This window comes from Poecilia mexicana, unplaced genomic scaffold (assembly GCF_051168715.1).
Source record: "Poecilia mexicana isolate PSO_F unplaced genomic scaffold, ASM5116871v1 scaffold_22, whole genome shotgun sequence".
NCBI classification, from domain to species: Eukaryota; Metazoa; Chordata; class Actinopteri; order Cyprinodontiformes; family Poeciliidae; genus Poecilia; species Poecilia mexicana.
In genome coordinates this window covers 13,450,753-13,473,238 of record NW_028263391.1, presented here as the reverse complement: position 1 = coordinate 13,473,238, position 22,486 = coordinate 13,450,753, and the positions used below count along the sequence as shown (strand labels likewise).

General features: G+C 39.1%; 1 protein-coding gene across 1 annotated transcript; it reads left to right on the top strand.

Annotated features, from left to right (window-relative positions):
* Positions 1–64: 64 nt before the first annotated feature.
* On the top strand, positions 65–4,891 carry qrsl1 (glutaminyl-tRNA amidotransferase subunit QRSL1). The gene is made up of 11 exons (XM_015005773.2): positions 65–176; positions 900–1,059; positions 1,142–1,240; positions 1,314–1,410; positions 1,500–1,661; positions 1,739–1,914; positions 2,292–2,404; positions 2,828–3,020; positions 3,116–3,233; positions 3,335–3,540; positions 4,435–4,891. The coding sequence occupies exons 1-11, from the start codon at positions 153–155 to the stop codon at positions 4,650–4,652; spliced, it is 1,566 nt and encodes a 521-aa protein (XP_014861259.2). The 5' UTR covers positions 65–152; the 3' UTR covers positions 4,653–4,891.
* Positions 4,892–22,486: the final 17,595 nt, after the last annotated feature.

Here is a 22,486-nt window from a genome sequence, read left to right as displayed (position 1 = left end):
CACCAATCAGAATGCTGTTTCTTCAGCAGCCAGCCAATCACAGACAGCGCTGTTAGACGTTGATCGCAGACGCAGACATGGCGGCGTACAGGTAGAACACACTGTGCTAATGTTGATGTTAATTTGAGGGTGATCGGGGAAAATCAGCAGATATGCTCGGACTGACATTGAAAGAGGTTAGTTGCTCATTTACCGATTCATCTTTTTATATTGAAATAGGCATTTATTCAATGTTACGTTAGTAAGAAAGAGAGATGAGAGATAAAGAGAGATGTCTGGCTGTAATACACAGCACAAAAACAGTGAGCTTCATGGGATGGGTTTCGTGGACATGGCCAAAGAAAGAATTTGTTAAACTGGATTAAATACTGATTCTCATTGAGTCACAGATCTCCAAGTCCTGATTAGTAAATTCCCTGAACGATGAGTTTTGCGTACAAAATCTTACCAATACATTTGGGAAGATTAAATAAAATATGTTCAATTCGTGAAATAAAATGGAATAATGCATTACCTAACTTTTTTTAAATTTAAAAATAGGCAAATTAATTATCTAAAACAAAAAAAAAATAACTCAAAGACATAATCTTAATTTATTTGATTTAAGCTAACTTGCAAAATAGCAGTGAGAAGTTTTGCTCCCTTAGTTTCAATATTGTTACTATTTGGGATTTTTAAGACAAGAAATGTTTCCAAATTTTGTCTTTTCTTTGAGAAAACTTTTTCAAATATTGGGAAATTATAAAACATACCTAGTGTAGGAATTATTCATATATATCATGTTTCTGTTACATATACAAGAAAATCCAAGACATGTAAACAAAACACCACACCATAGAAATTAAATGTTTACTTGTGTAACTCCGTGCTTTAAGCTGTGTTTATGTCTTTTTTTCCAGGTGTCTTTGGCATTCAGGGAGGGGAGAATCTCCCCAACGGAGCTCTGTAGGAAGTGTTTGAATCGCATCAAAAAAACTCAGCGCCTGAATGCTTACATCACCGTGACAGAGGACTTTGCTCTGAAACAGGCTCGACAGTCGGAAGCAAGGCTGCTTCAAGGTGTGTGGATTACGTGAGTTTTTATCTCATTTTGATTTCGGTGGAGTCACAGGTGTTGACGCATTAATGTATTTTATTCTAGGCATCCCCAAAGGGCCCCTGGATGGGATCCCCTTTGCAGTCAAGGACAATTTCTGCACTGCCAATATCAGGACAACATGTGCCTCCAAGATGCTGAAAGGTTAGAGCATAAAATGTTTCTTATATATAGTCAGAATCAGTGCAGGTATGTAAAAATATTACTCTTTTTATAGACTACACTCCGCCCTACAATGCTACAGTTGTACAAAAGCTTCTTGACCAAGGGGCTGTGCTGATGGGGAAGACTAACATGGACGAGTTTGCGATGGGGTAAATCTAAATCTAAATGCAGAAAATATTTTAGAAATGTGTGGTTTTATTTTTAAGCTAAATTAGTGTCGATGTGTTTGTCCTCCCAGGGCAGGCAGTACCGACGGGGCGTTCGGTCCGGTCAGAAACCCGTGGAGCTACGCAGCTTCATACAGAACACAGGCGGGAGCAGCTTCTGACTCCGACTGGGTCATCACTGGAGGAAGTTCTGGGGGAAGTGCCGCGGCTGTCGCCTCATGCACAAGCTACCTGTGAGGACGCGCAGTGATACTAGCAGTGAAGAAAAAAATGGAAAAATATTCCCTGATGTTTGCAAATGTTTTGGCAGGGCTTTGGGTTCAGACACAGGCGGCTCAACCCGTAATCCCGGAGCGCTGTGTGGAGTTGTCGCCCTGAAGCCCACTTACGGCCTGGTGTCAAGGCATGGGCTCATTCCCTTAGTTAATTCCATGGATGTCCCTGGAATTATTACACGCAGCGTCGGTGACGCAGCTGTCGCCCTAGGTAGGGGACACGTGTCTCTTTCTTCTTTTTAGGATGATGACATATTCTGAAAATAAAATAATGTTGTATCCACTTTTGTACAACTGTAATTCAAAACAGGTGTGATCTTATTAAATCTGAGAAGAAGTTGTAGCAAATAATAACCTCCAATGTTTTTTGCACAGGTTCAGGAATATTTTTACCCAGGCTTCTCTGACGTGACAAAAACACCAAAGCAAAGTTGGTGTTCGCGTAGCTATAAATCCATATAAGGTTGTGAAATTGATAGTACATTAACAAGAAACAAAAGAAAAAAACTGTAGTGAAATGTTATGATTTTAACAGCAGGAACAAGATAGAGCAGGTGTAACCTGGAACTGTGTTTACATGTCAAACAGGTGTCCTCCAAGGCGCTGATGTTAGAGACTCGACCACAGTTCCTGCCCCGTCAGCACTAACAGAGCTTCCTGAAGACTTTGATGTCAGGAACATCTGTGTTGGCATCCCCAAGGTGAGTTAATATACTCAATTAAAGACTTTTATCTACATCGGCTGCACTGCCTTTGATGCCTTTACACACCTATTACCAACACAGACCTAATATTGAGTGGGTCTGTTTCTTCTATTTAACACCTGGATCATGGGAAAGACAAACTCAGAGAGACAAATATATGGTGCATTATGCTTAAACCCCAAGCTCAAATATTCTATTAGAAGAAAGTCCCTTTTAGAGAAGTTTGAGGAAGAGCCACTACAACTGACTATAGTTATTCTTCCATTCCATCCATTCATTCATTCATCAAGCTTTACATATTTGCATGTTCAATTTTAGTGCCTAAAATGTAGCTATAAACAAACGAGGTGTAAAAAATAAAAAAAATGTTTAGGAACCCTGAGCTTGTAACTTTGTTTGGTGTCTGCCATCACCTGTCAGGAGTACCATGCCCCTGGCCTGTCTGAGGAGACCCTGGCTCAGTGGAGTCGTGTTGCAGACTTGTTTGAGAAAGCCGGAGCCCGGGTGGAGCAGGTTTCCCTCCCACACACTCAGTACTCCATCGTCTGCTACCACGTCCTTTGCCACGCCGAGGTGGCGTCAAACATGGCCCGATTTGATGGACTGGAATACGGTACAAACGTCATCGTGTGGAGTTAAATCGGATGCGGGCAGATCATGTGACGGTGGTAAAGGTTTGGGGATTGTGGTGTTTTTCTCCTCTACCAGGACACCGGAGTGAGATGAAGAGCTCCACGGAGGTGATGTATGCGTCAACCCGACACGAGGGCTTCAACGATGTAGTCAGAGGGAGGATTCTTTCCGGGAACTACTTCCTGCTTAAACAGTAAGGCTGCAAATTGTCTCCATAGGCAGCCTCAGGCGCCTCCAGTGTCTGGCATCAGTACTTTACTCACAAAGTGACCATGGACGTGTCACACCTTTCAGGAACTACCAGCACTACTTTGTGAAGGCCCAAAAAGTCCGTCGGCTCATTGCCGACGACTTCCGGCACGTTTTTGGCTCAGGGGTCGATGTGCTGCTGACTCCCACAACTCTGACTGATGCGGCCTGTTACCATGACTTCACACAGGAAGATAACCGCACTCGCAGCGCACAGGAAGATGTTTTCACCCAACCTGCAAACATGGCTGGTATGGAGACATACCTTCTCTTTAGTCTAGAGAAGTGGCAGCATATATAGGTTGTGTGGGAGGATTTAAAACCTTATAGACTTTATACACACGCACACACACACACACACACACACGTGTGGGTTTTTTTTCAGCATTGGGGAGATTTTATGTGATAAACCGTATTACAGTTGCGCTTAATTATGAAGTGGAAGAAAAAGAAATGCATAGTTATACATTTAATTTTGAAAATCTGAAAATGCGACATGCATTGGTGTTCCGCCACCTTTTCTCAAATGCTCTGATTATCATCCAAAACTAGAAGTGGCATGGGATAACATCAAACCTACGCAAGTATAGCCATCCCACATCTCCTGTTTGCAGAGCAAACATGTGGAAGAAGCTGCTCCTCTTCCACATGTTCCATATTTCCAATGAGAGAGAGATGAAACTATTTAGCCAATGTGCAATACAATATCTATGGCAGAAAATAACCACTGCACATCATTGACACCCCATAACCACAGTGGCAGCATCATGCTAATTGGATACTTTTCTTGAGCAGGGCCATGAAAAAATAATCTGAGTTGAAGAGAATTTCAGCTGATGGGAACATCTGCAATTGCAGAAAAAGGTGGTTCCACACAGTATTGACTCAGGCGGCTGAATACAAATGCTTGACAAACTGCTAGCCTTTCGTTTTGTAAGAAAATTTGGTAAGTTTGCTTCTCTTTTCTTCCACTTTACAACAACGTTTTGCTTTGTGGTTGAATTCTGAGAAAATGTGGAGAAATTTAAGGGATGCGAATACTTTTGCAATGAACAGTGGACACCCACACTTGTAGCTGGAAATGTAATGTCGTTGCAAAATCATAAATGGGAAATGACCCCGTTGTTATTAATGTTTTAACACAGGCCTCCCTGCCGTCTCTGTGCCGACCGGGTTATCACAGCGGGGTCTGCCCATTGGCTTGCAGCTCATCGGCCCCGCCCTGGAAGACAAGAAGCTGCTTTGTGTCGCTCAGTGGGTGGAGCAGAGTGTGGGCTTCCCATCCATCAGTGACTGCGAAAACACACAGGAGAGCAGGAAGGATCCGGGAGCGACCAGGAGAGAGCAGACTTCAGCCGTCTGAGGAGCGCTTTCGATGCTATCAAAACTTAAACAACTCCTGATATCCTCATAGGAAGCTCTATACGGAGTTATTGGATCACAAATTGCAGATGCTTTATAGTGATAAAGTATAACTACAGAATGGTGAAACCTGTTTAACTGGGATGTTGCATCACATCCTGTTAAATAGACATAATGTAAAAGCCGGCCTTTCTCATTAAACTTGTATGTATTACGGAGCCAAAGCTCTTCCACACTGTCCATACTGTCCCATCTTTGTCGTTGACTATGAAATTCATTTTGAGAAACTCAACTTTTCTCTTTTTTATGTATGGTCTGTTTGTTTTTGGACTCAAAAAGTCACCCTTCACTTATATCGTATGTAGAGAACATAGATTTTAATCCTAAATACTTCTTTTTTAGGCACAATTTAGTTGGGTATCACGTGTCTGATTATTAAAACACAGCAGTGTGAACTAATCTTGTTTTGATAAGGTATTCAGCCATTTTATAAAAAATAGTAAAATGTAGCAGAACATTTATAGCTCATTTACTAATATTTAGCCACATTACAAGCTTTAGAATCAAAACGGAAATGAAAAAAAACTTCCTCTTTTTTCCTCTTCTATGTAGAACATTATTTTACATCGAAGGGAAATACATTAACATCTTGGTTATAGATTTCTGGTTTATTCTTTCAGGAAGTCCTATCAGTAAATACAAAGATCAAACCGCGCCACCGGCTTCCTTAAAACTGGAGGTATGTTCATCATGGAAATAACTTGTCATGCATCTGATGACTTCTATGAGGTAAAAGCAAATAAGGATGCTAATTTTAGGAAACAACACATCCAGTGTTGCACTTGTCACTGTTAGCAGCATCAATGCTTTTGGGTTTTTACCATATAAAGCTCAAAGCAGAGGTTTGTGACCTTCCTGTCTTCATAGGTACGGTCTCAACCGCATTTGTCTTTACGAACATCTTTCTCGTACATCTGAGAGCATCTCGTCCTCGTTATTTTTTTGAGTTATAAACAATGTAGGATACAAGACATTATTTCTCCCAAAGACAACCGTTTATTTTTGTAGGAAATGAAAAGCAAGTATACTGAAGCGATTTTCTTCACGATTATATCGTTCAAGCCGGTTCTGAAGTCTCCTGTTGGTGTTGTGCAACACTTTAAGTGTGACAAATTCAAACTATGTTCTCTTAGTTCTGCAGAAATAAGAGAACAAACAAAAAAAGAGAGAAAAAAAAAACATTTAATAATTTCAGCTTAACGTGTTCTCTGTGTTATGCATCTGCAACAGTTTGAAACAAAAAATGAAAAGGCTTTTGTTTCTAGGCAACTTAATAGAGCGCCTTTTTAAATGGCAGCCCACATAAGGGTTAAGTTGCAGCTATTGTGGGGATGAAAAGTGGTGAGCGGTCTATACCATAACTGTGTCATCTTCTAAGGTTCTGATAAGAAAGTTTTGTTTTTTTACTGGCAAACAAACAGCACGTAGTGTATTTTATAGATACCAAAAGTGCAAGTCTGTTGGGCGTATGTTGTTGTGTGGACTATTAGTTTGAAGACCCCGAGGCTTACATGAGTTCAGCACAATGATATGTTTGGAGACAGAAGTGACTATATTTATGATCCCAAAAATAAAGGGGAGCTTCTTGAAAGCTGATTGGACAGAAGTATAGTCCTCTAATGGCTTCTGTTGTAACTCATTTGTTGAACTAATTATTTTCCTAATTTTAGTTGGCAATGTCTTGCAATAATGTGCAAACCTCTTGAGCTTTTTTTTTTTTTTAAGGCACAAACTTTTCATGAGATAATTGCTGTGAAGTGGAACCAAAACATTTTCCAAGGAAACATTTTAAAAGTATGAAGCCCATACTCACAAATGCCCATGACAAAGAGCATTTGTGAAAAGCAATTTTCAATTCTTGCCCCAGATGCTTAGTTTGATTTAGATCTGGACTTTAACTAGACCATATAACAAATCTAGACCACTCCATTGCATCTCTGGCTGTATGCAGTGTGTATATGGCGTGTATTCTGTTGTCCTGCCTCAGTTTTAAGTCTTTTGCACCAATGAGTTAAAGCATGACACCGCCACCACCATGTTTCATCATAAGGACGGTGTGTTTAAGGGCATGCTTAATAATAGTTTCCCTACACACACAACATTTTATTTTTGATAAAAATCCAAACTATAAGTCTTCTTTTCACAAGAACACTTAATATTGTCTCCAAAATGTACAATTACACACTGCTTTGTGTTTCTTTGACACTTAACTTCCACAGAAAAGCCTGTGGTTGCGGCGTGACATGATGCAAAAAAAGACATTCAAAATGTTCTCTGTGCATGTTGTCTGGGTTTCCTGTTGGTTTCCACCCGACATCCAAAAAATAGAAGCTTCCATAACTGCAGATTATAAGCTGACATTAGTCGTACATGTGCATGATCGCTAGTGATCAAATTTAACTGTATACACAGTATAGCCTTGGAATCCATAACACTGAAGAGAAAAACATGTTTATTTATGTTACTTATATACTTCCTGTTTTCCACTTCGTCCATAAACAAGATTGTTGTCATGACTTGACCATGGCATATGTAAATGATGGCTAAAGCTTTAGATAAGCTGATCACTGGCGCTTTGTGCTAGCGAAGAGAATTTTACATAATTTTCATGGCGCTTCCTAAGAAAAAAAATCCCGTGTTCATTTCCATGTGACTTTTACTCTCTCCTCTTTTGGCGTATCTGTGCGAAAGCCGGCTTGACATGTAAATATGTAGTCTTTTTTTAAAATCTTTTTTTAGTCTCGGTTCTGTCTAAATACGAATACAGCAGTACTGTATTTTCAGCAATTGAGTTCTAGATGGTAACTCAACCCAGCCTTATTGAACGTATCTAATCAATGCAAACGGGTCAATTTTGTAAAGAAAAGTGAAATACTCAGAATACTGCCAGCTTTAGTGCTACTTACTTGTCATCCTGGTCACCAGGAATATGAAATAGATTTTTTTGTTGTTGTTTTACGTTGAATTAGAGTGTGATGTCATTCCCTGAATCAAGTTTAATCTACAGAGAAAAAACATCACAAGTCACCAAAACCATCTGGTCCTGTGTTGCTATTGTCTACTTCATTATGAGCAAATATTTATTTAATATCCTTAAATACAGAAAAGAGAAGCGGCAAATAACTGCATGAACTTCCTCCTACTTAAATCTAAAGAATCTTTCAACTACTGACCTGCAGAGTTGTATATTCACACTGCAATTAAGTGGTACAAATATTTCTCGTTTAGCACCACAAAAGACAATCGAGGGACCACCATCTGTACTTATACCGCAGTTTGAGAAACGTGTTGGAGCACAGGAGATCCCATTGGAAATATGTTTTTTTTTTGTCGTTTTTTTTACAGTCATTTACCATTTGATTAGACTGAGGTTAAGCTATTTTGTAGAGAAAAATGGGAAAAACTTTCCATCTGCAGATGTGGAAAACGGATAGAGATGGCTGAAGATGGTTCTACAAAGTACTGCCTCAGCAGTAGTATGAATGCCACACTTTTCAGAATAAGTCATGTATCATTTTCCTTTCATGTCACAATGATGGACCACTTATTGCTGGTCTTTCTCAAAAATCCCTGAAGAGTAAATCAACGTTCGTGTCTGTAAGGCAGCATCACGTTCATCAAAGATAACCCAATTCTGTTTCTGCATGCTAACAGAGATCCTGTTAGTATGTGCTTGTTGGTTTGGGACCTGTGTGAACAATACTTTGTGCTTAAAAAAGTTACAGTAATTAATACCTTGGCTGATTAATATCTATGAATTTGCCACTGAAGGAGAGATTACGTGTTTTTAGGAAGGTTATGATGTTAAATAAAGAAAAGAAGCAGGAAATACCTGCATGAACTTCCTCCTATTTAAATCTAATGGATTTTTTCAACTGCTGATCTGCAGAGCTGTATATTTTTCACATACATACTTTGTTCCTTTATTTCTTTTTGAACATTAAGGGATACATTATATTTAAAAGAGAGTTCATATTCCTCATTGAAAAACAAGCGTCGGTGTACATTGTTTCCTTGTTCATGAATGAGTAAATAGAAATCTGCAAGGGAAGATTAACTCTAGTGCTTTTTGTGCATGCAAGTCAAATATTTGTTGGTATTCAAACTGCAGGCAAAAAAGTCAAAGGCTGTTATTTTGGCAAGCAAGACTGTGCAGGTGCATCCTGTATTCTTTAGCTTAAGTTTTCATTTTATGCAGCTCATTTTTTAAATTCTAATGCACAATAAAGTACACAAACAATCCAGACAAACCAGAAACAGTTAGCAAATGTCCAGCTTTACAACTTTTTTTTTTTTTTTTTTTTTTTTTTTTGCAAATAATGGAAGTTATTAAAATTCAGGTATTATTGCTGAGGTTTGTGTAATATAATGCCAAGAAGAAACGCTACCAGCAGTGATCTTAATGAAACAACTTTTGCGGCCCATCACTCTGAACCCATTTCAAAACAGTTTAAAATCAACCAATCCACAAGAAATACCAAGGAAATCCAATCGATCACCAAATGAAATCAGTCGGTCCCTGTTGCAAAACTCAGTTTAACTGAATAAAATCGAAGAAGCTGCAAGGCAGGAAGTGAAAAACAGGAATCCGAAACCTAACAAAGCAGAAACAAAACCTGCATGAGGTAGAGCAAGGATGTGGCAAAGCGAGCAATGAGCTGAAGAAAACACAGCACAGATGTCCTGATCAGCAAACTAAGGATTAAGAACCAACACAATCTAGATTTAAAAGTCACACAAGAGCACAAAAAAAGTTATAGAGAAAGACTAAAACTGAGGTGAAATCAACAAACCTAAACGCAAATAAGGAAAACAATAGAAGATAAAACACGTCATTTATCTTATTTCATGTAATGTGAACATATTTTCTAGATAAATAAAATCTGTTCAAGGAGCAACTTACTGCATACATCCTCCTTATTGTTAAACTTGGAAAAGATGAGTAAAACCCTTTAAAGGATATTTTTCTACTATAATAGCTCATTGATCCATAGGGTCATAAAAATAATCTCCTGTAGCATATGGCCAATTCACAGAAAATTTAGTAGAAAAACTGTGTGGTGAACCAAAGATCATAAGAGAAAACCCAGCCCCAGGTTGATAGGGCACCTTATGTTGGTGCTTCTTCACCATTTAACATTAAATGATTTTGGTTGAAAAGTGTCTGACTGTATTTAATAGCACTGTGTATTTAAAAAATGTAATCAAATAAAGCTACTTGATTATAATTTAACCCTTGTGTCTAAAAATGGGGTCCAACCAACCCCACACACTTAAAACTTGTATCATTTGCCTCAGTCCTCGCACACACAAGGGTTAAGCAAAATTTTCAGTACTGAATAGGAAATGTCTAAATGGGATTCATCCATTGTCACTTTAAGTTACTTTTCACAGCAATTCGATTAGAAGACATACATATATTGCCTAATAATATAACAGCATCCACCTTCCTGTTAGACCTATCTCTTTGCTCTATTATTTCCCTTTTCATAAAAAACGAAACTGTGAAGACTGACTGCTTACCTGACACTTGAATTGCAAAACAGATTTTTACATAATCTATACAAGTTTGTACTGGACAGTTGTTAGAGATGTTTTGTAATAAACAAGGTTGGATTCTTGGTTTATTTGTTCTAAATGCAATTTTATGCTAATACACAGGTGAGGTGAACGTTATCACTGAGCAACGAAGCAGAAAAATCATCCAAAGTTTCACCTAATTTGAGCATACAGCACCCAATTGTTAGTTGTGTGATGAAATATTCAAATAAATCGTTTTTTGTGCGTGCACTCATTTTACTTTGCGTGTTGTGACAGACTCGACTTCTGCTTTGCAATTCTTCACATGCATTTGTGTGCCTCGGCACTCGCAGTTCGCAGTTCCCACACAGCGACTCTAAGCAAGGGCGGGGAATATTTTCAGACAACTAACGCCATGTTTCAAAAATACTCACAATTTCATCACTGTGTCATAGGTCTGATAAAACTGGTTGCTCTGACACCATTTCAACCAGACTGCACATAAACCTTTCAACAAAACAAATTGGCAGAATAAATGCACACCTTAATGTTTTAAATGTGCAAAAGCATCAATCATTCTAATTCACAACTTCGCAAGTAGGTCTGACAGCTCAACACAAGGATGTGGTTGTGTGATCTACATTTGAAAGAAGTTCCCAAAAGTTCAATCACGATAGAAAATGAAGCGAAGCATAAGGAATGAGAAAGAAACTGACAAAAAAAAGTCGCACACATCATTAGAGAGTCCATGTTTTTTTTTTTCCCTTTATTTTCTTGTGAAGATGGGTGTAGAAATAATTCCACAAGTACAAGATTATGGCCATAGTCTTTGTTCTCATTTAACTGTTTCTTGAGTTCTAGTTTATTTGTACAGGATGTGGTGATAGAACTTCCTTAATGTGAGTATTGTTGCCAAGACACTGCAATTATGCTCATCACTGACATAGTACAAACTTTATCGCTCTGCTACTGACAAGTCTATATCCTCTTCCACCTACTGAGATCACAGATTATGATTCATGCAACACTTAGAAACCATAGTGAATGCATTGCTTTACATCATTCACTACACACTTAATCTGCAACCCAAAATTACAAAAACTAAAAGAAGGCTTGCAAAATGCAAGAGTTTGTTAGTTTGTTTACTTAAGCGACTGTCTTATGTGTCTGTATAGGACATACTGATAACATCTTGAATAATAGGCTGGGGCACGGATCTCTTGGAATGAAGAAGTCCCTCCTGCTTATGTTTTTTTTTTTCAGCATTTTGTATTTTTGTGTCTGTGTTTATGGACAGAAATAAAGAACACATAAAACAATAATGTGTTTTGTGGCTGCACCACCCAGGATCGACCAAAAGAGCACACTAAGCTCGGTAGACGAAGATTTCTCAATTGAATTTTGCTCAAGTCACTAGGTTTGGATCCACTTTTGTGCTCAGAACTGCCATAAATCTTTGATACCCAGGCTCAGAAATGTACCTAAACCATTCCTATGAGATTCCGTATTCAAATGTTTGCATCATGCAGTTGTGGGAAATTTGTTGGCTGCACAATATCCTGCTCCACTATATTCCATGTGTGCTTTATTAGACTGATATCTGGTTCACAGTACCACATTGGAGTACTGTGAACTCATCCCAATGTAAAGTACTTAAGAAAGGATGACTCCTTAGTTTCCATGTTACCTAAAAGACTTGGACAATGATTCTGCAACCTGTTATTTTTCAGTTTTGGAGACACGTTGTGAAATGCAGACAACGTTTTCCACCGTTAGCTTGAAGTGGAGGGCCTTTGTGGTCTTATGCTTTCATTGGATAGTTTCTCTCCTTCAGAGCTTTGTGTGTACACCTAAGAAATGGTCTGAAAATAACTCAGACCAGCTCATCTGGCACCAAAAAAAACATGTAGCAATATTTAAACCAACTTTCTTGCCTGACTGATGTCAAACAATTCTCCAGTCTTACTTCATCTTACTTACCTCATTCAACCAGAACGAAGATACAGTAAACGGTGGTCCTCAGTACTTTGAATAGCTGATAACCGGTAATGAAACTGACTTCAGTGTGTCACTTCCTTCCCTAAAAGTGTCAGTGCAAGTGGAAGGCTTATGCTGGCTTCCTTCAGTTTTAAATGAACCGTGTTTGTGAAGATAAATAGCTCACACTGGTTCCAAACCAACAAGTGATCAGTCAAAGTAAGTCTGTAGTTTGTGCCAAAAGACTAACTTCATAATAACTTTGTGGTCTGTACATCTGTTTTATATCTTCTGACGAACGTCTAAAATTATAATAAACTTATTAAAATGACAACCTTCTGATGTAGGTTGTCTGGGCTTGTCGACCCATTTGTAAACCTTCTCAGAAATTAGCACACCTGTTTTAAGCTTTTGGACCAAATTAGGGTTAACCAAAACCCGTAGAACCTGTAACCCATAATTTCCATGTTGATTCTGAATAATTAATACACCATTAGCTATAGAACAGAATAGACATATAATTTTAATTCCGGTGTGGATTATAAAAGAAATCCCTGAAAATCTCAAATGTTTCCAATTAGTTCTACAGTTAATAGAACCTGACGTATAATTAGTACAACCCTGAAAAATGAATCGCTCTAATACATTTTTGAAAGCTCCCTGAATAACAAGTGAGTGCACACATCTGCTTATTGTTTTAAGATGAACGTGTAACTCAATTTCAGAAATAGGATGAGTTGAACGTTAATAATTTTTAAATAGGATCAAATAAGAACTATGAATAACTTTTTAGAAGGAAATACAAGAGATGTCAGTATTACCTATCTTCTTAACTACATTGGAAATGTAGTAAACATTTTGCAGAGCCTTTGTAATTAAGGCAACTGTATTTCTACTGTCTTGCTTTCCAAAATCAGTCTAAAATTATAATAAACTTATTGAAATAAATTATTTCATGGTTGCTTCTTAATGACCATACAAACATGGTTTTAATCATTTACAGTAGAGCTAATCTTAAATGTGAGGCCTTCATGCAAAGTAACAGTGACTGAAGTGCTTGGTTTTAAGCAGCTCTTTTTTGAGATCAAAGAGAAATCAACTCAGTGCTGAAAGCTCAGGAGTGTCCTTCATCTGTCCTCCACTGCATTTCATGAGCTCACGTCTACCCGACTAAAAGAGGAATAAGGAAGAAGAGGTGATGCTTTCAGTGGTGACACTCTAACCAAACACAACCACCTGAATACACTCCGAGTTAAATGACTCTGTTGCAGGAACGTGACTGTGCCTTGAGCAATTCTCTTTTTCTTTCACTATGTGTGACTTCAGAGGGAGAAACAGAAATTCAAGATGAACACAAACATCTGTTCAAAAGGTCTCTATGGTTTCTGATTTGGAACTGAGGATTGGGTAAGGTAGGGGGCTTATGGATCACGAAGCACGGGTCTTGATAGGAATCCAACAGATAAGACGAGGTGGAGAATGGAGCCTTTGTGTGGTGATCAGAGCAGGATACAATTCCCTCCCAGATTGGGAGTGGGCACTGGGAGGAGGTGGGACAAAGAAAAGGTGAATTCCAGCGTTCTTTCAAAGATAGAGAGACCCTTTGATGGCAAAGGCCCCCTCGACAGGTGAAGGAGGAGGAATGGTTCGGCAGCCTCATTATTGGGAGTATTGCGAAGATGACTTCTAATACAAACTAAATTCTCATTGTTTTCAAGTCACAAAATGTAAATGATGTAGGAAGGAATACCCCAAAATTGAAAAATCAAACTGAGAAACACTACTTAGGCTGGAACTTTCCAAAGATGCAAGATAATTTGATGTATCTTCGAGATACAACAATATTCATTTGTATTACAGTTTGTATGCAAATCCCAATCATTGATAGAGAAAGACGAGTTTGAAAACATTATTTTAATACATGGCAAACCCAGGGAGCCACAGGGGCAACAGAAGCTAAACATCACAGCCTTCATATATTTCACTGGCAGCTTATTTAATGGTTGATGCATCCCACCTATGTCCTAGAATAAATCAGCAAGAAAACAATTGTCATCACGGTTTTATTCAACTGAAAGAATTTAAGGCACATCATTTAAAATTTGAAAGCAAATTAAACCGTTTAGACATTTTGACCCACCAACACAGAGAAATATAAGAATTTCCGGAATAACATGACATTCCATGACAGCACCAAGTGAAAATCAGGACTTGTGTAGAACAACTAGATTTTCTGGATTGCTGTAGTCCATTAAAAGCTTGATGTAGTTCCCTGCACAAAATTAAATAGGCAGACTTATTGAAAGATTTCCATTGAGCGTAATGTCAGATGAGCAGATGACAACTTTCCAAACTGATTGTGGCATCAGACATAAAAGCGGGAAGCTGATAAAGCCAGAGGGAGAAGCACTGGTGGAAATTTGAAGGTCGAGGCTGAAGATGCGGTCCCATTAGAAGTCGTAGCATTGGGTGAAGTGAGGGTTGTTGGAGCAGAGGTGGTTGTTGGAGCAGAGGTGGTTGTTGGAGCAGAGGTGGATGCTGTAGCAGAGGTGGATGTTGTAGCAGAGGTGGATGTTGTAGCAGAGGTGGATGTTGGAGCAGAGGTGGTTGTTGTAGCAGAGGTGGATGTTGTAGCAGAGGTGGATGTTGTAGCAGAGGTGGATGTTGGAGCAGAGGTGGATGTTGTAGCAGAAGTGGATGTTGGAGCAGAGGTGGATGTTGGAGCAGAGGTGGATGTTGTAGCAGAGGTGGATGTTGGAGCAGAGGTGGTTGTTGTAGCAGCGGTAGTTGTTGGAGCAGAGGTGGCTGTTGTAGCAGAGGTGGTTGTTGTAGCAACGGTAGTTGTTGGAGCAGAGGTGGTTGTTGGAGCAGAGGTGGTTGTTGGAGCAGAGGTGGTTGTTGTAGCAGAGGTGGTTGCTGGAGCAGAGGTGGTTGTTGGAGCAGAGGTGGTTGTTGGAGCAGAGGTGGTTGTTGTAGCAGAGGTGGTTGTTGTAGCAGAGGTGGTTGCTGGAGCAGAGGTGGTTGTTGGAGCAGAGGTAGTTGTTGGAGCAGAGGTGGTTGTTGGAGCAGAGGTGGTTGTTGTAGCAGCGGTAGTTGTTGGAGCAGAGGTAGTTGTTGGAGCAGAGGTGGTTGTTGGAGCAGAGGTGGTTGTTGGAGCACCGGTGGTTGTTGGAGCAGTGATATTTGAGTCTGATTGCATCCTAACCACCTGCAATACACCGTTACGGTTTATATGCAAATTAAAATTGTCCCCATGAACACTGGGCTCTGTTCAGGATTAAACATTAGTTTGTATGGATGCATTAGACTGTGTCCTGTTTCATTGTTTTAATACCTCCTTTGACCTAACTGCCTTCTGTTAAACTTGATGAATTACAAAGCATATAGGACTTTTATGAAAAAATGTGCTGGAGATAGGAAACATCTAAAGAATATAAGGTACTGAGCACTATGTAAGAACACTATAAGTCAGTAGGTCACTCATTTCAAACTCACAAAACACAAATGCAACAGGATCTTAAATTAAGAATATATAAACTTTGATGAAAATATTGCAATATTGAGAAGTGCCTAATCAAGTTTGTCAAATAATAATAAACACTGAAATTTAAACTAACCTGTGATGACAGATGGAAAGTGACCAGAGCAGCTGCAAAGAAACTGAACAACATCTTGATCAGCTTGATGATTCCAGTAGGATTCTGTGTTCTCAAGTGAACCATGGAGGGGACCCTGGAATGTTTAAATAGCTGTGGGAACTTTCCAAGCTGGAGACCACACCTGTTTTTTCATGCATTATTCAAGCCCATTTGGATGAATGTATGGTTGTATTTTAATGTGAAAGCCCTCCTTTTCATATTTGACTGGGGGGTGTTTCTATGTAGGCTGGACAAGGAAATATTCTGCATATTCCAGAATTGGATCAATATTATCAATAACCAAACAAAACAAATAATGTCACATTTTTCAAATGTGTATTTAATTGGATACATGGCATTGAAAATCTGAAAATTGAAAAACAAAGATTTTACTCAAACATACTTCAGATACACTTTGCAGGCTTGCTCAAGCCCACTTGAGGCTCATGATGAGTTCGAGAACTCGTCATGTTAGGGTGTGTTTTATCAGTGGAGCCACAAACTCTGCACTCTACCAGAAAGGAAATGGAATATGAAAAGTCGTAAGTTTGTGACCCTAAGCTTAACGCTGCTGCAAACAATGATCCAAATCACACCAGTAAGTCCACTCCAAAATCAGAAACACACCATTCATGGTCAAAAACCATGAAAACCATGAATGGTAAGTTTTCAACTACAAAGGAAGAGTAAAGCCATAGCAAATGTTGCACCCATGAATGGAACAACCAGGGCAACAGTAAGTGCAATTATTTTTTAATACCTAGTTCCCACTGGCTCAGGTTACAGCAGGAAATAAGATTAATTACCATAACCACACAGATAAAGCATAGCTTTTCATTATGATGTCACCAGGTGACTCTGAACCCATCCAATCACTGAACAGATGTTCAGAACAGATAAATGTGTGGATGTGCCAAAACTTTCTCCAGTTGAACAGAAACAAAACTGAAGTTATTATCTTTGGACCCAACGAGGAACGATCTAGAGTCAATGCACAGCTTCAGTTATTACAACTAAAAACCAGCGATCAGGCCCGAAATCTGGGAGTAGTGATGGACTCTGACCTGAACCTTCAGAGCCACATAAAGACAATTACAAAGTCGGCCTTCTATCACTTGAAGAACATTTCCCGGATTAGAGGACTTATGTCTCAGCGAGATTTAGAGAAACTCATGCGTTTATCATTGTTCGCATTGAATACTGCTACAGTGTCTTCACAGGTCTGCCTAACAAATCAGCCAGCTGCAGCTGATACAGAACACTGCTGCTCGTGTTCTCACTAAAACTAAGGAGATACATCACACCAGTTCTAAAGTCCCTACACTGGCTCCCTGTAGCTCAGAGAATTGACTTTAAAATGCTGTTAGTTTATAAATCACTGAACAGTTTAACGCCACAATACATTAAAGATCTGCTGTTGTTGTATCAATCTTCCAGACCTCTCAGGCCCTCTGGTTCTGGTCTGGTCTGCATCAACAGAACCAGAACCAAAGGAGAAGAAGCAGCATCCAGCTTCTTTGCACCACAAATCTGGAACAAACTTCTAGAAAACTGCAAAACTGCCAAAACACTGAGTGCCTTCAAATTTAAACTAAGAACTCACCTGTTTAAGAGTCACCTTTGAAGCATAATTAAGAATTTAAAGATGGCACTTGAGTAAACGTAATGTTTCAACTGTTGATTCTATGTTGCATGACTTCGTGTTTTTTGTGTTTTTATGATGTAAAGCACTTTGAAATGCCTTGCTGCAGAAATGTGCTATACAAATAAAAGTTGATTGATTTTGATTTGATTTTACACATCCTCCAGGTTGACTTGAACCATGAAATCATTGAAAAACTGTTTTGTTTATGATGATGTTATCTTTGGTATTAAGCCCTGCCCCTCATCACCCTGGCAACAGTTAATGCTATCATTTGAATCATGTGTGCTGGAGCAGAGATGGACCTAAAACATGAAGGACAGTGAACAACTGGAAGAGGAAACACTGCTAATAATGATGCCCTGAACTCTGTCTTTTAGTTTCGTTTTTACCTCTCTCTGTTTATCTAGTTATTCCCTCTTTCAGCCTCCCTTGTAGAGTTTCAAGTTTTCTTATCTTGTTACCTTAGGTTTAGTTCTTCTTTTATGTCTGTATCCATGCCCATCTTTCTTTGGTGATTCTAGTTAGGTTATTTCTTTGCTTAGTCCTTCTAGTTGTTCTAGCTCTTATTATTTTTAGAGCAGCCTTGTTTCTGTCTTGGTTCTTTTATAGTTTCCCCTCTCTTTTGAGTTTATTATGTTTTCTTTTAGTGTTAGAATTAGTTCCAGCTCCTTTAAATTCCTTTCCTCACTCTTTTCTGCCCCCCCTGTATATCTATATAGTTGCCCTGTGCCATTTTCTCCCCACCCCTCAGCCTGTCTCCTGCTTACCACTCTCACCTACAGTCAATTAGCTCATCAGTCCTGGTTTTGTCTAGCTCTCTACCTCCCTGTAATTTACCCTCTCATCCTCTCCCATTACTCATTTGATTCTTATGTCTACTCACTCCCGTCCTACCCCATGTCTCCTGGCTGGAAGTTCTTTTGGTTTAATTTTTGCTGTTACCTATGATCTTCTATCTTTTGTAAGTGTTTAGCATTTTTTCATCAAATCATCTAACTCAGTTCCTGCCTCTGCCTCTCTGCTTTTGGGCCCACACTTCAACAGCCAACATCATGACAGTCTCTCTCCTAATCAAAGCTATTGGCTGAGATTTTACTGCCTCTAACTCTTTTTCGTCCATTATACTTGAAGACTGTCTCAGCTGATCTGTTTAGCTGTTTTTCTCTCCTAGATGAAGCTACCAGAGGTGCAACTCCTGCCACTAACTTTTTACTTTTCTTGGTAATCAGTGCTTCTTTGTCTTTTTGTGTATCTGCTCTGTCTCCTCAAACCTCTGGTTGGTCGCTCACACTGAGCCAGGTTCTGTTGGAGGTTTCTTTTTGTTATAGGGAACTTTTTCCTCTCCCTTCTCAACTGCATGCATGCACAGTGTGAAGGCTTGCAGCCAAGTCAACAACTTAATGCAAGAAACTGTCCACTGTAGATGCAACTGCAGCTCAATGACTATGCAACTAACTGGATTTTCTGAGACAGAAAAGCTTTTAACCAATTTGAATAGTACACTGAACTTGACTGCACTGATTGATAATTAGGATTATTTGGAATGTATGTACTTGACTAGAAATCTGTGTGATTGTACCTCGAGATGACATGTGTTGTGGATTTAATCTGGCAGCCATGAAGTGCATATTAAAGATCAACCAGTCATTCCACATTTACAAAACTGAGGAACACATAAGCTTTCCAATAATAGTAATAATGATACATTTTATTTGACAGCGCCTTTCAAAACACCCAAGGAGACTTTACAACATTAAAAACCCAAATTAAACGGCAAAGAAATGGCTACAAAGATACAAAACCGCAAAATAACTACACAATTAAAGTGAGAAGGCTAACTTGAACAGATGACATTTGCAAAGTGCTTTGAAGGTCAGAAGAGAGTCAAATTTTACGGATGTCAGGGGGAAGAACGTTCCAGAGTTATTTTAACAGATGGCAAATCAGCATTTTAAAGAAAGGGTCACTTGTGTTTTGGAAACCTTAAATACTTATGTCTCTCATGTCACACAACTGTCACTTCAGTGCACAGTATTGAATGAAAGGTTTGTTCACGTTACAACAGTTGAAGCAAACCCAGGGGCAACAGGAACTAAACATCACAGCCTTCATATCGTTCCCTTGCATCTTATTTAATGGTTGATGCATCCCACCTATGTCCTAGAATAATTCAGCAAGACAACAGTTTTATTCAATTGAAAGAATTTAAGGCACACCATTTAAAATTTGAAAGCAAATTAAAATGTTAAGACATTTTGACCTACCAACACATAGAAATATAAGAATAAGAAAATCGTAAAGTCCATGACAGCGCCAAGTGAAAATCAGGACTTGTGTAGAAAAACTACAACTTTTCTGGTTTGCTGTAGTCCATTAAAAGCTTGATGTAGTTCCCTCCACAAAATTAAATAGGCAGACTTATTGAAAGATTTCCATTGAGAGTAATGTTAGATGAGCAGATGGCAACTTTCCAAACTGTCTGATTGTGGCATCAGACATAAAGGCGGGAAGCTGATAAAGCCAGAGGGAGAAGCACTGGTGGAAATTTGAAGGTCGAGGCTGAAGATGCGGTCCCATTAGAAGTCGTAGCATTGGTTGAAGTGAGGGTTCTTGGAGCAGCGGCGGTTGTTGGAGCAGAGGTGGTTGTTGTAGCAGAGGTGGTTGTTGTAGCAGAGGTGGTTGTTGTAGTAGCTGTGGTTGTTGGAGCAGTGGTGGTTGATTGCATCCTAACCACCTGCAATACACCGTTACGGTTTATATGCTAATTAAAATTGTCCCCATGAACACTGGGCTCTATTCAGGATTAAACATTAGTTTGTATGGATGCATTAGACTGTGTCCTGTTTCATTGTTTTAATACCTCCTTTGACCTAACTGCCTTCTGTTAAACTTGATGAATTACAAAGCATATAGGACTTTTATGAAAAAATGTGCTGGAGATAGGAAACATCTAAAGAATATAAGGTACTGAGCACTATGTAAGAGCACTATAAGTCAGTAGGTCACTCATTTCAAACTCACAAAACACAAATGCAACAGGAGCTTAAATTAAGACTATATAAACTTTGATGAAAATATTGCAATACTGAGAAGTGCCTAATCAAGTTTGTCAAATAATAATAAACACTGAAATTTAAACTAACCTGTGATGACAGATGAAAAGTGAACAGAGCAGCTGCAAAGAAACTGAACAACATCTTGATCAGCTTGATGATTCCAGTAGGATTCTGTGTTCTCAAGTGAACCATGGAGGGGACCCTGGAATGTTTAAATAGCTGTGGGAACTTTCCAAGCTGGAGACCACACCTGTTTTTTTCATGCATAATTCCAGCCCATTTGGATGGATGAATTTATTTTTATTTTTAATGTTAAAACACTCATTTCCATATTTGACTGAGTGATGTATGTAGCCTAAATATGGTAATATTCTGAATCTATTCCAGGATTGGGTTGATATTATCAATAAAGAAACGCAAAAATAATGTCTGGTTTTTTTTCTTTTCATTTTTTCAAATGTGTATTTAATTACATACAGGGCATTGCAAAGCTGCCTGTCGTGATGAAGAAAGCGAAACAAGGATTTTACTCAAACAGACTTCAGATACACTTTGCAAGCTTCAAGGGGGCACAGTGGACATTTGTGAACATTTGAGAACTCTTCATGCTAGTGGGTGTTATATCCGTGGAGTCACAAATTCTGCTCTCTAACAGAAAGGAGAAGGGATATTTTTGTGGAATAAGTTTGTGACCCTGAGCTAAACGGTACTACAAACCAAACAACATCAGCAAGTCCACCCTAAAATTAAAAACACGCCATTCATGGTCAAAAAGCCTCCAGTGTTGTTGCTTATAACCATATTGGAGGCTTATTCAACAGCCAAGGAAGAATTAAGTCTTACTTCTCTACCAATTGTTGCACCCACAAATGGCACGACCAGGGCAACAGTAGCAGGTGCAATTAATTTTGTAACCAGGGTCCAAGTTAAATTGGACAGCTTTGTTGGAAAGTTTTGTTTAGAAAAACAGGAATCCTCATTTAAGAGTACAAAGCTAAAGATGTTTTAGAATCTGCCTTCACTGTATTATAACTCAGTTCCCATTTGATCAGTCCATGCAATGCAGTTTTCGTGTCATTGCCTCATGGTCCCTTTCTCAGAGTGAAACGACAAGTTTCACCATTGAAGTAAACTCCTTTTCTGTGGCAGTTTTTTTTTTTTGCATGACTAGTGCTCCATCAAATCCCTCCTGCTCAACAACTAATTTGCAGGGAATTCAATTCTGGGATGGAATAAAATTCAATGCAGTCCAACAAGCAGCACAAAAGAAAAGCACTTTTTCATGAGCAATAAGCACTAGTTATCAAGGCTGACAGTCTTAACTTGCACACCAAATTCTACTGCCACCCTGGATAACTTTCAGTACCGCCCTAAGAAACTGTCACTTTTTTCTGTGCCTCTGATTTAATCTCTTGTGCATAGAGCCATCAGTGCAGGTTCTGTCAGTTCCTGTCAAGACTGGGGGTTGGGGAAGTCTGTCGAGAGGCTCTTGTGCAGTTTAAAAGTAGGTAAAGTCAATGTCAGACTTTTTGTAATGTTTGCACTATACACATTGTCCACTCCCCCCAACAATATACAAGAGTTTCAGCTAAAATTTTCATGGGCACGCTGGGTTAAATGAAACTGAATTGGATGGACTGCAAGTTGACCAGATCTGAAGCTTTATCATAAAAGTTAAGCTTCGGTGCCTAATGGGTGTGCCTCAACCACAAACACCATTGCAATTTGACCATATTAGTCCAACATTTCAATTAGTGCTTTGGCAAATTTGCTTTATATGACGGTTAGCAGAGATTCAGACAAGCAAACTCCAATAGAGTCAGGTTAGAGGGGCCCAAGGCGTTCAGTGGCAATTTTAGCCAGCAGGATTTGAGCCTGCCGTCTCTCATTTTACCAGCAGGACCTGAAATGTCTAATTTAATATCAGTGAATGAAGGCA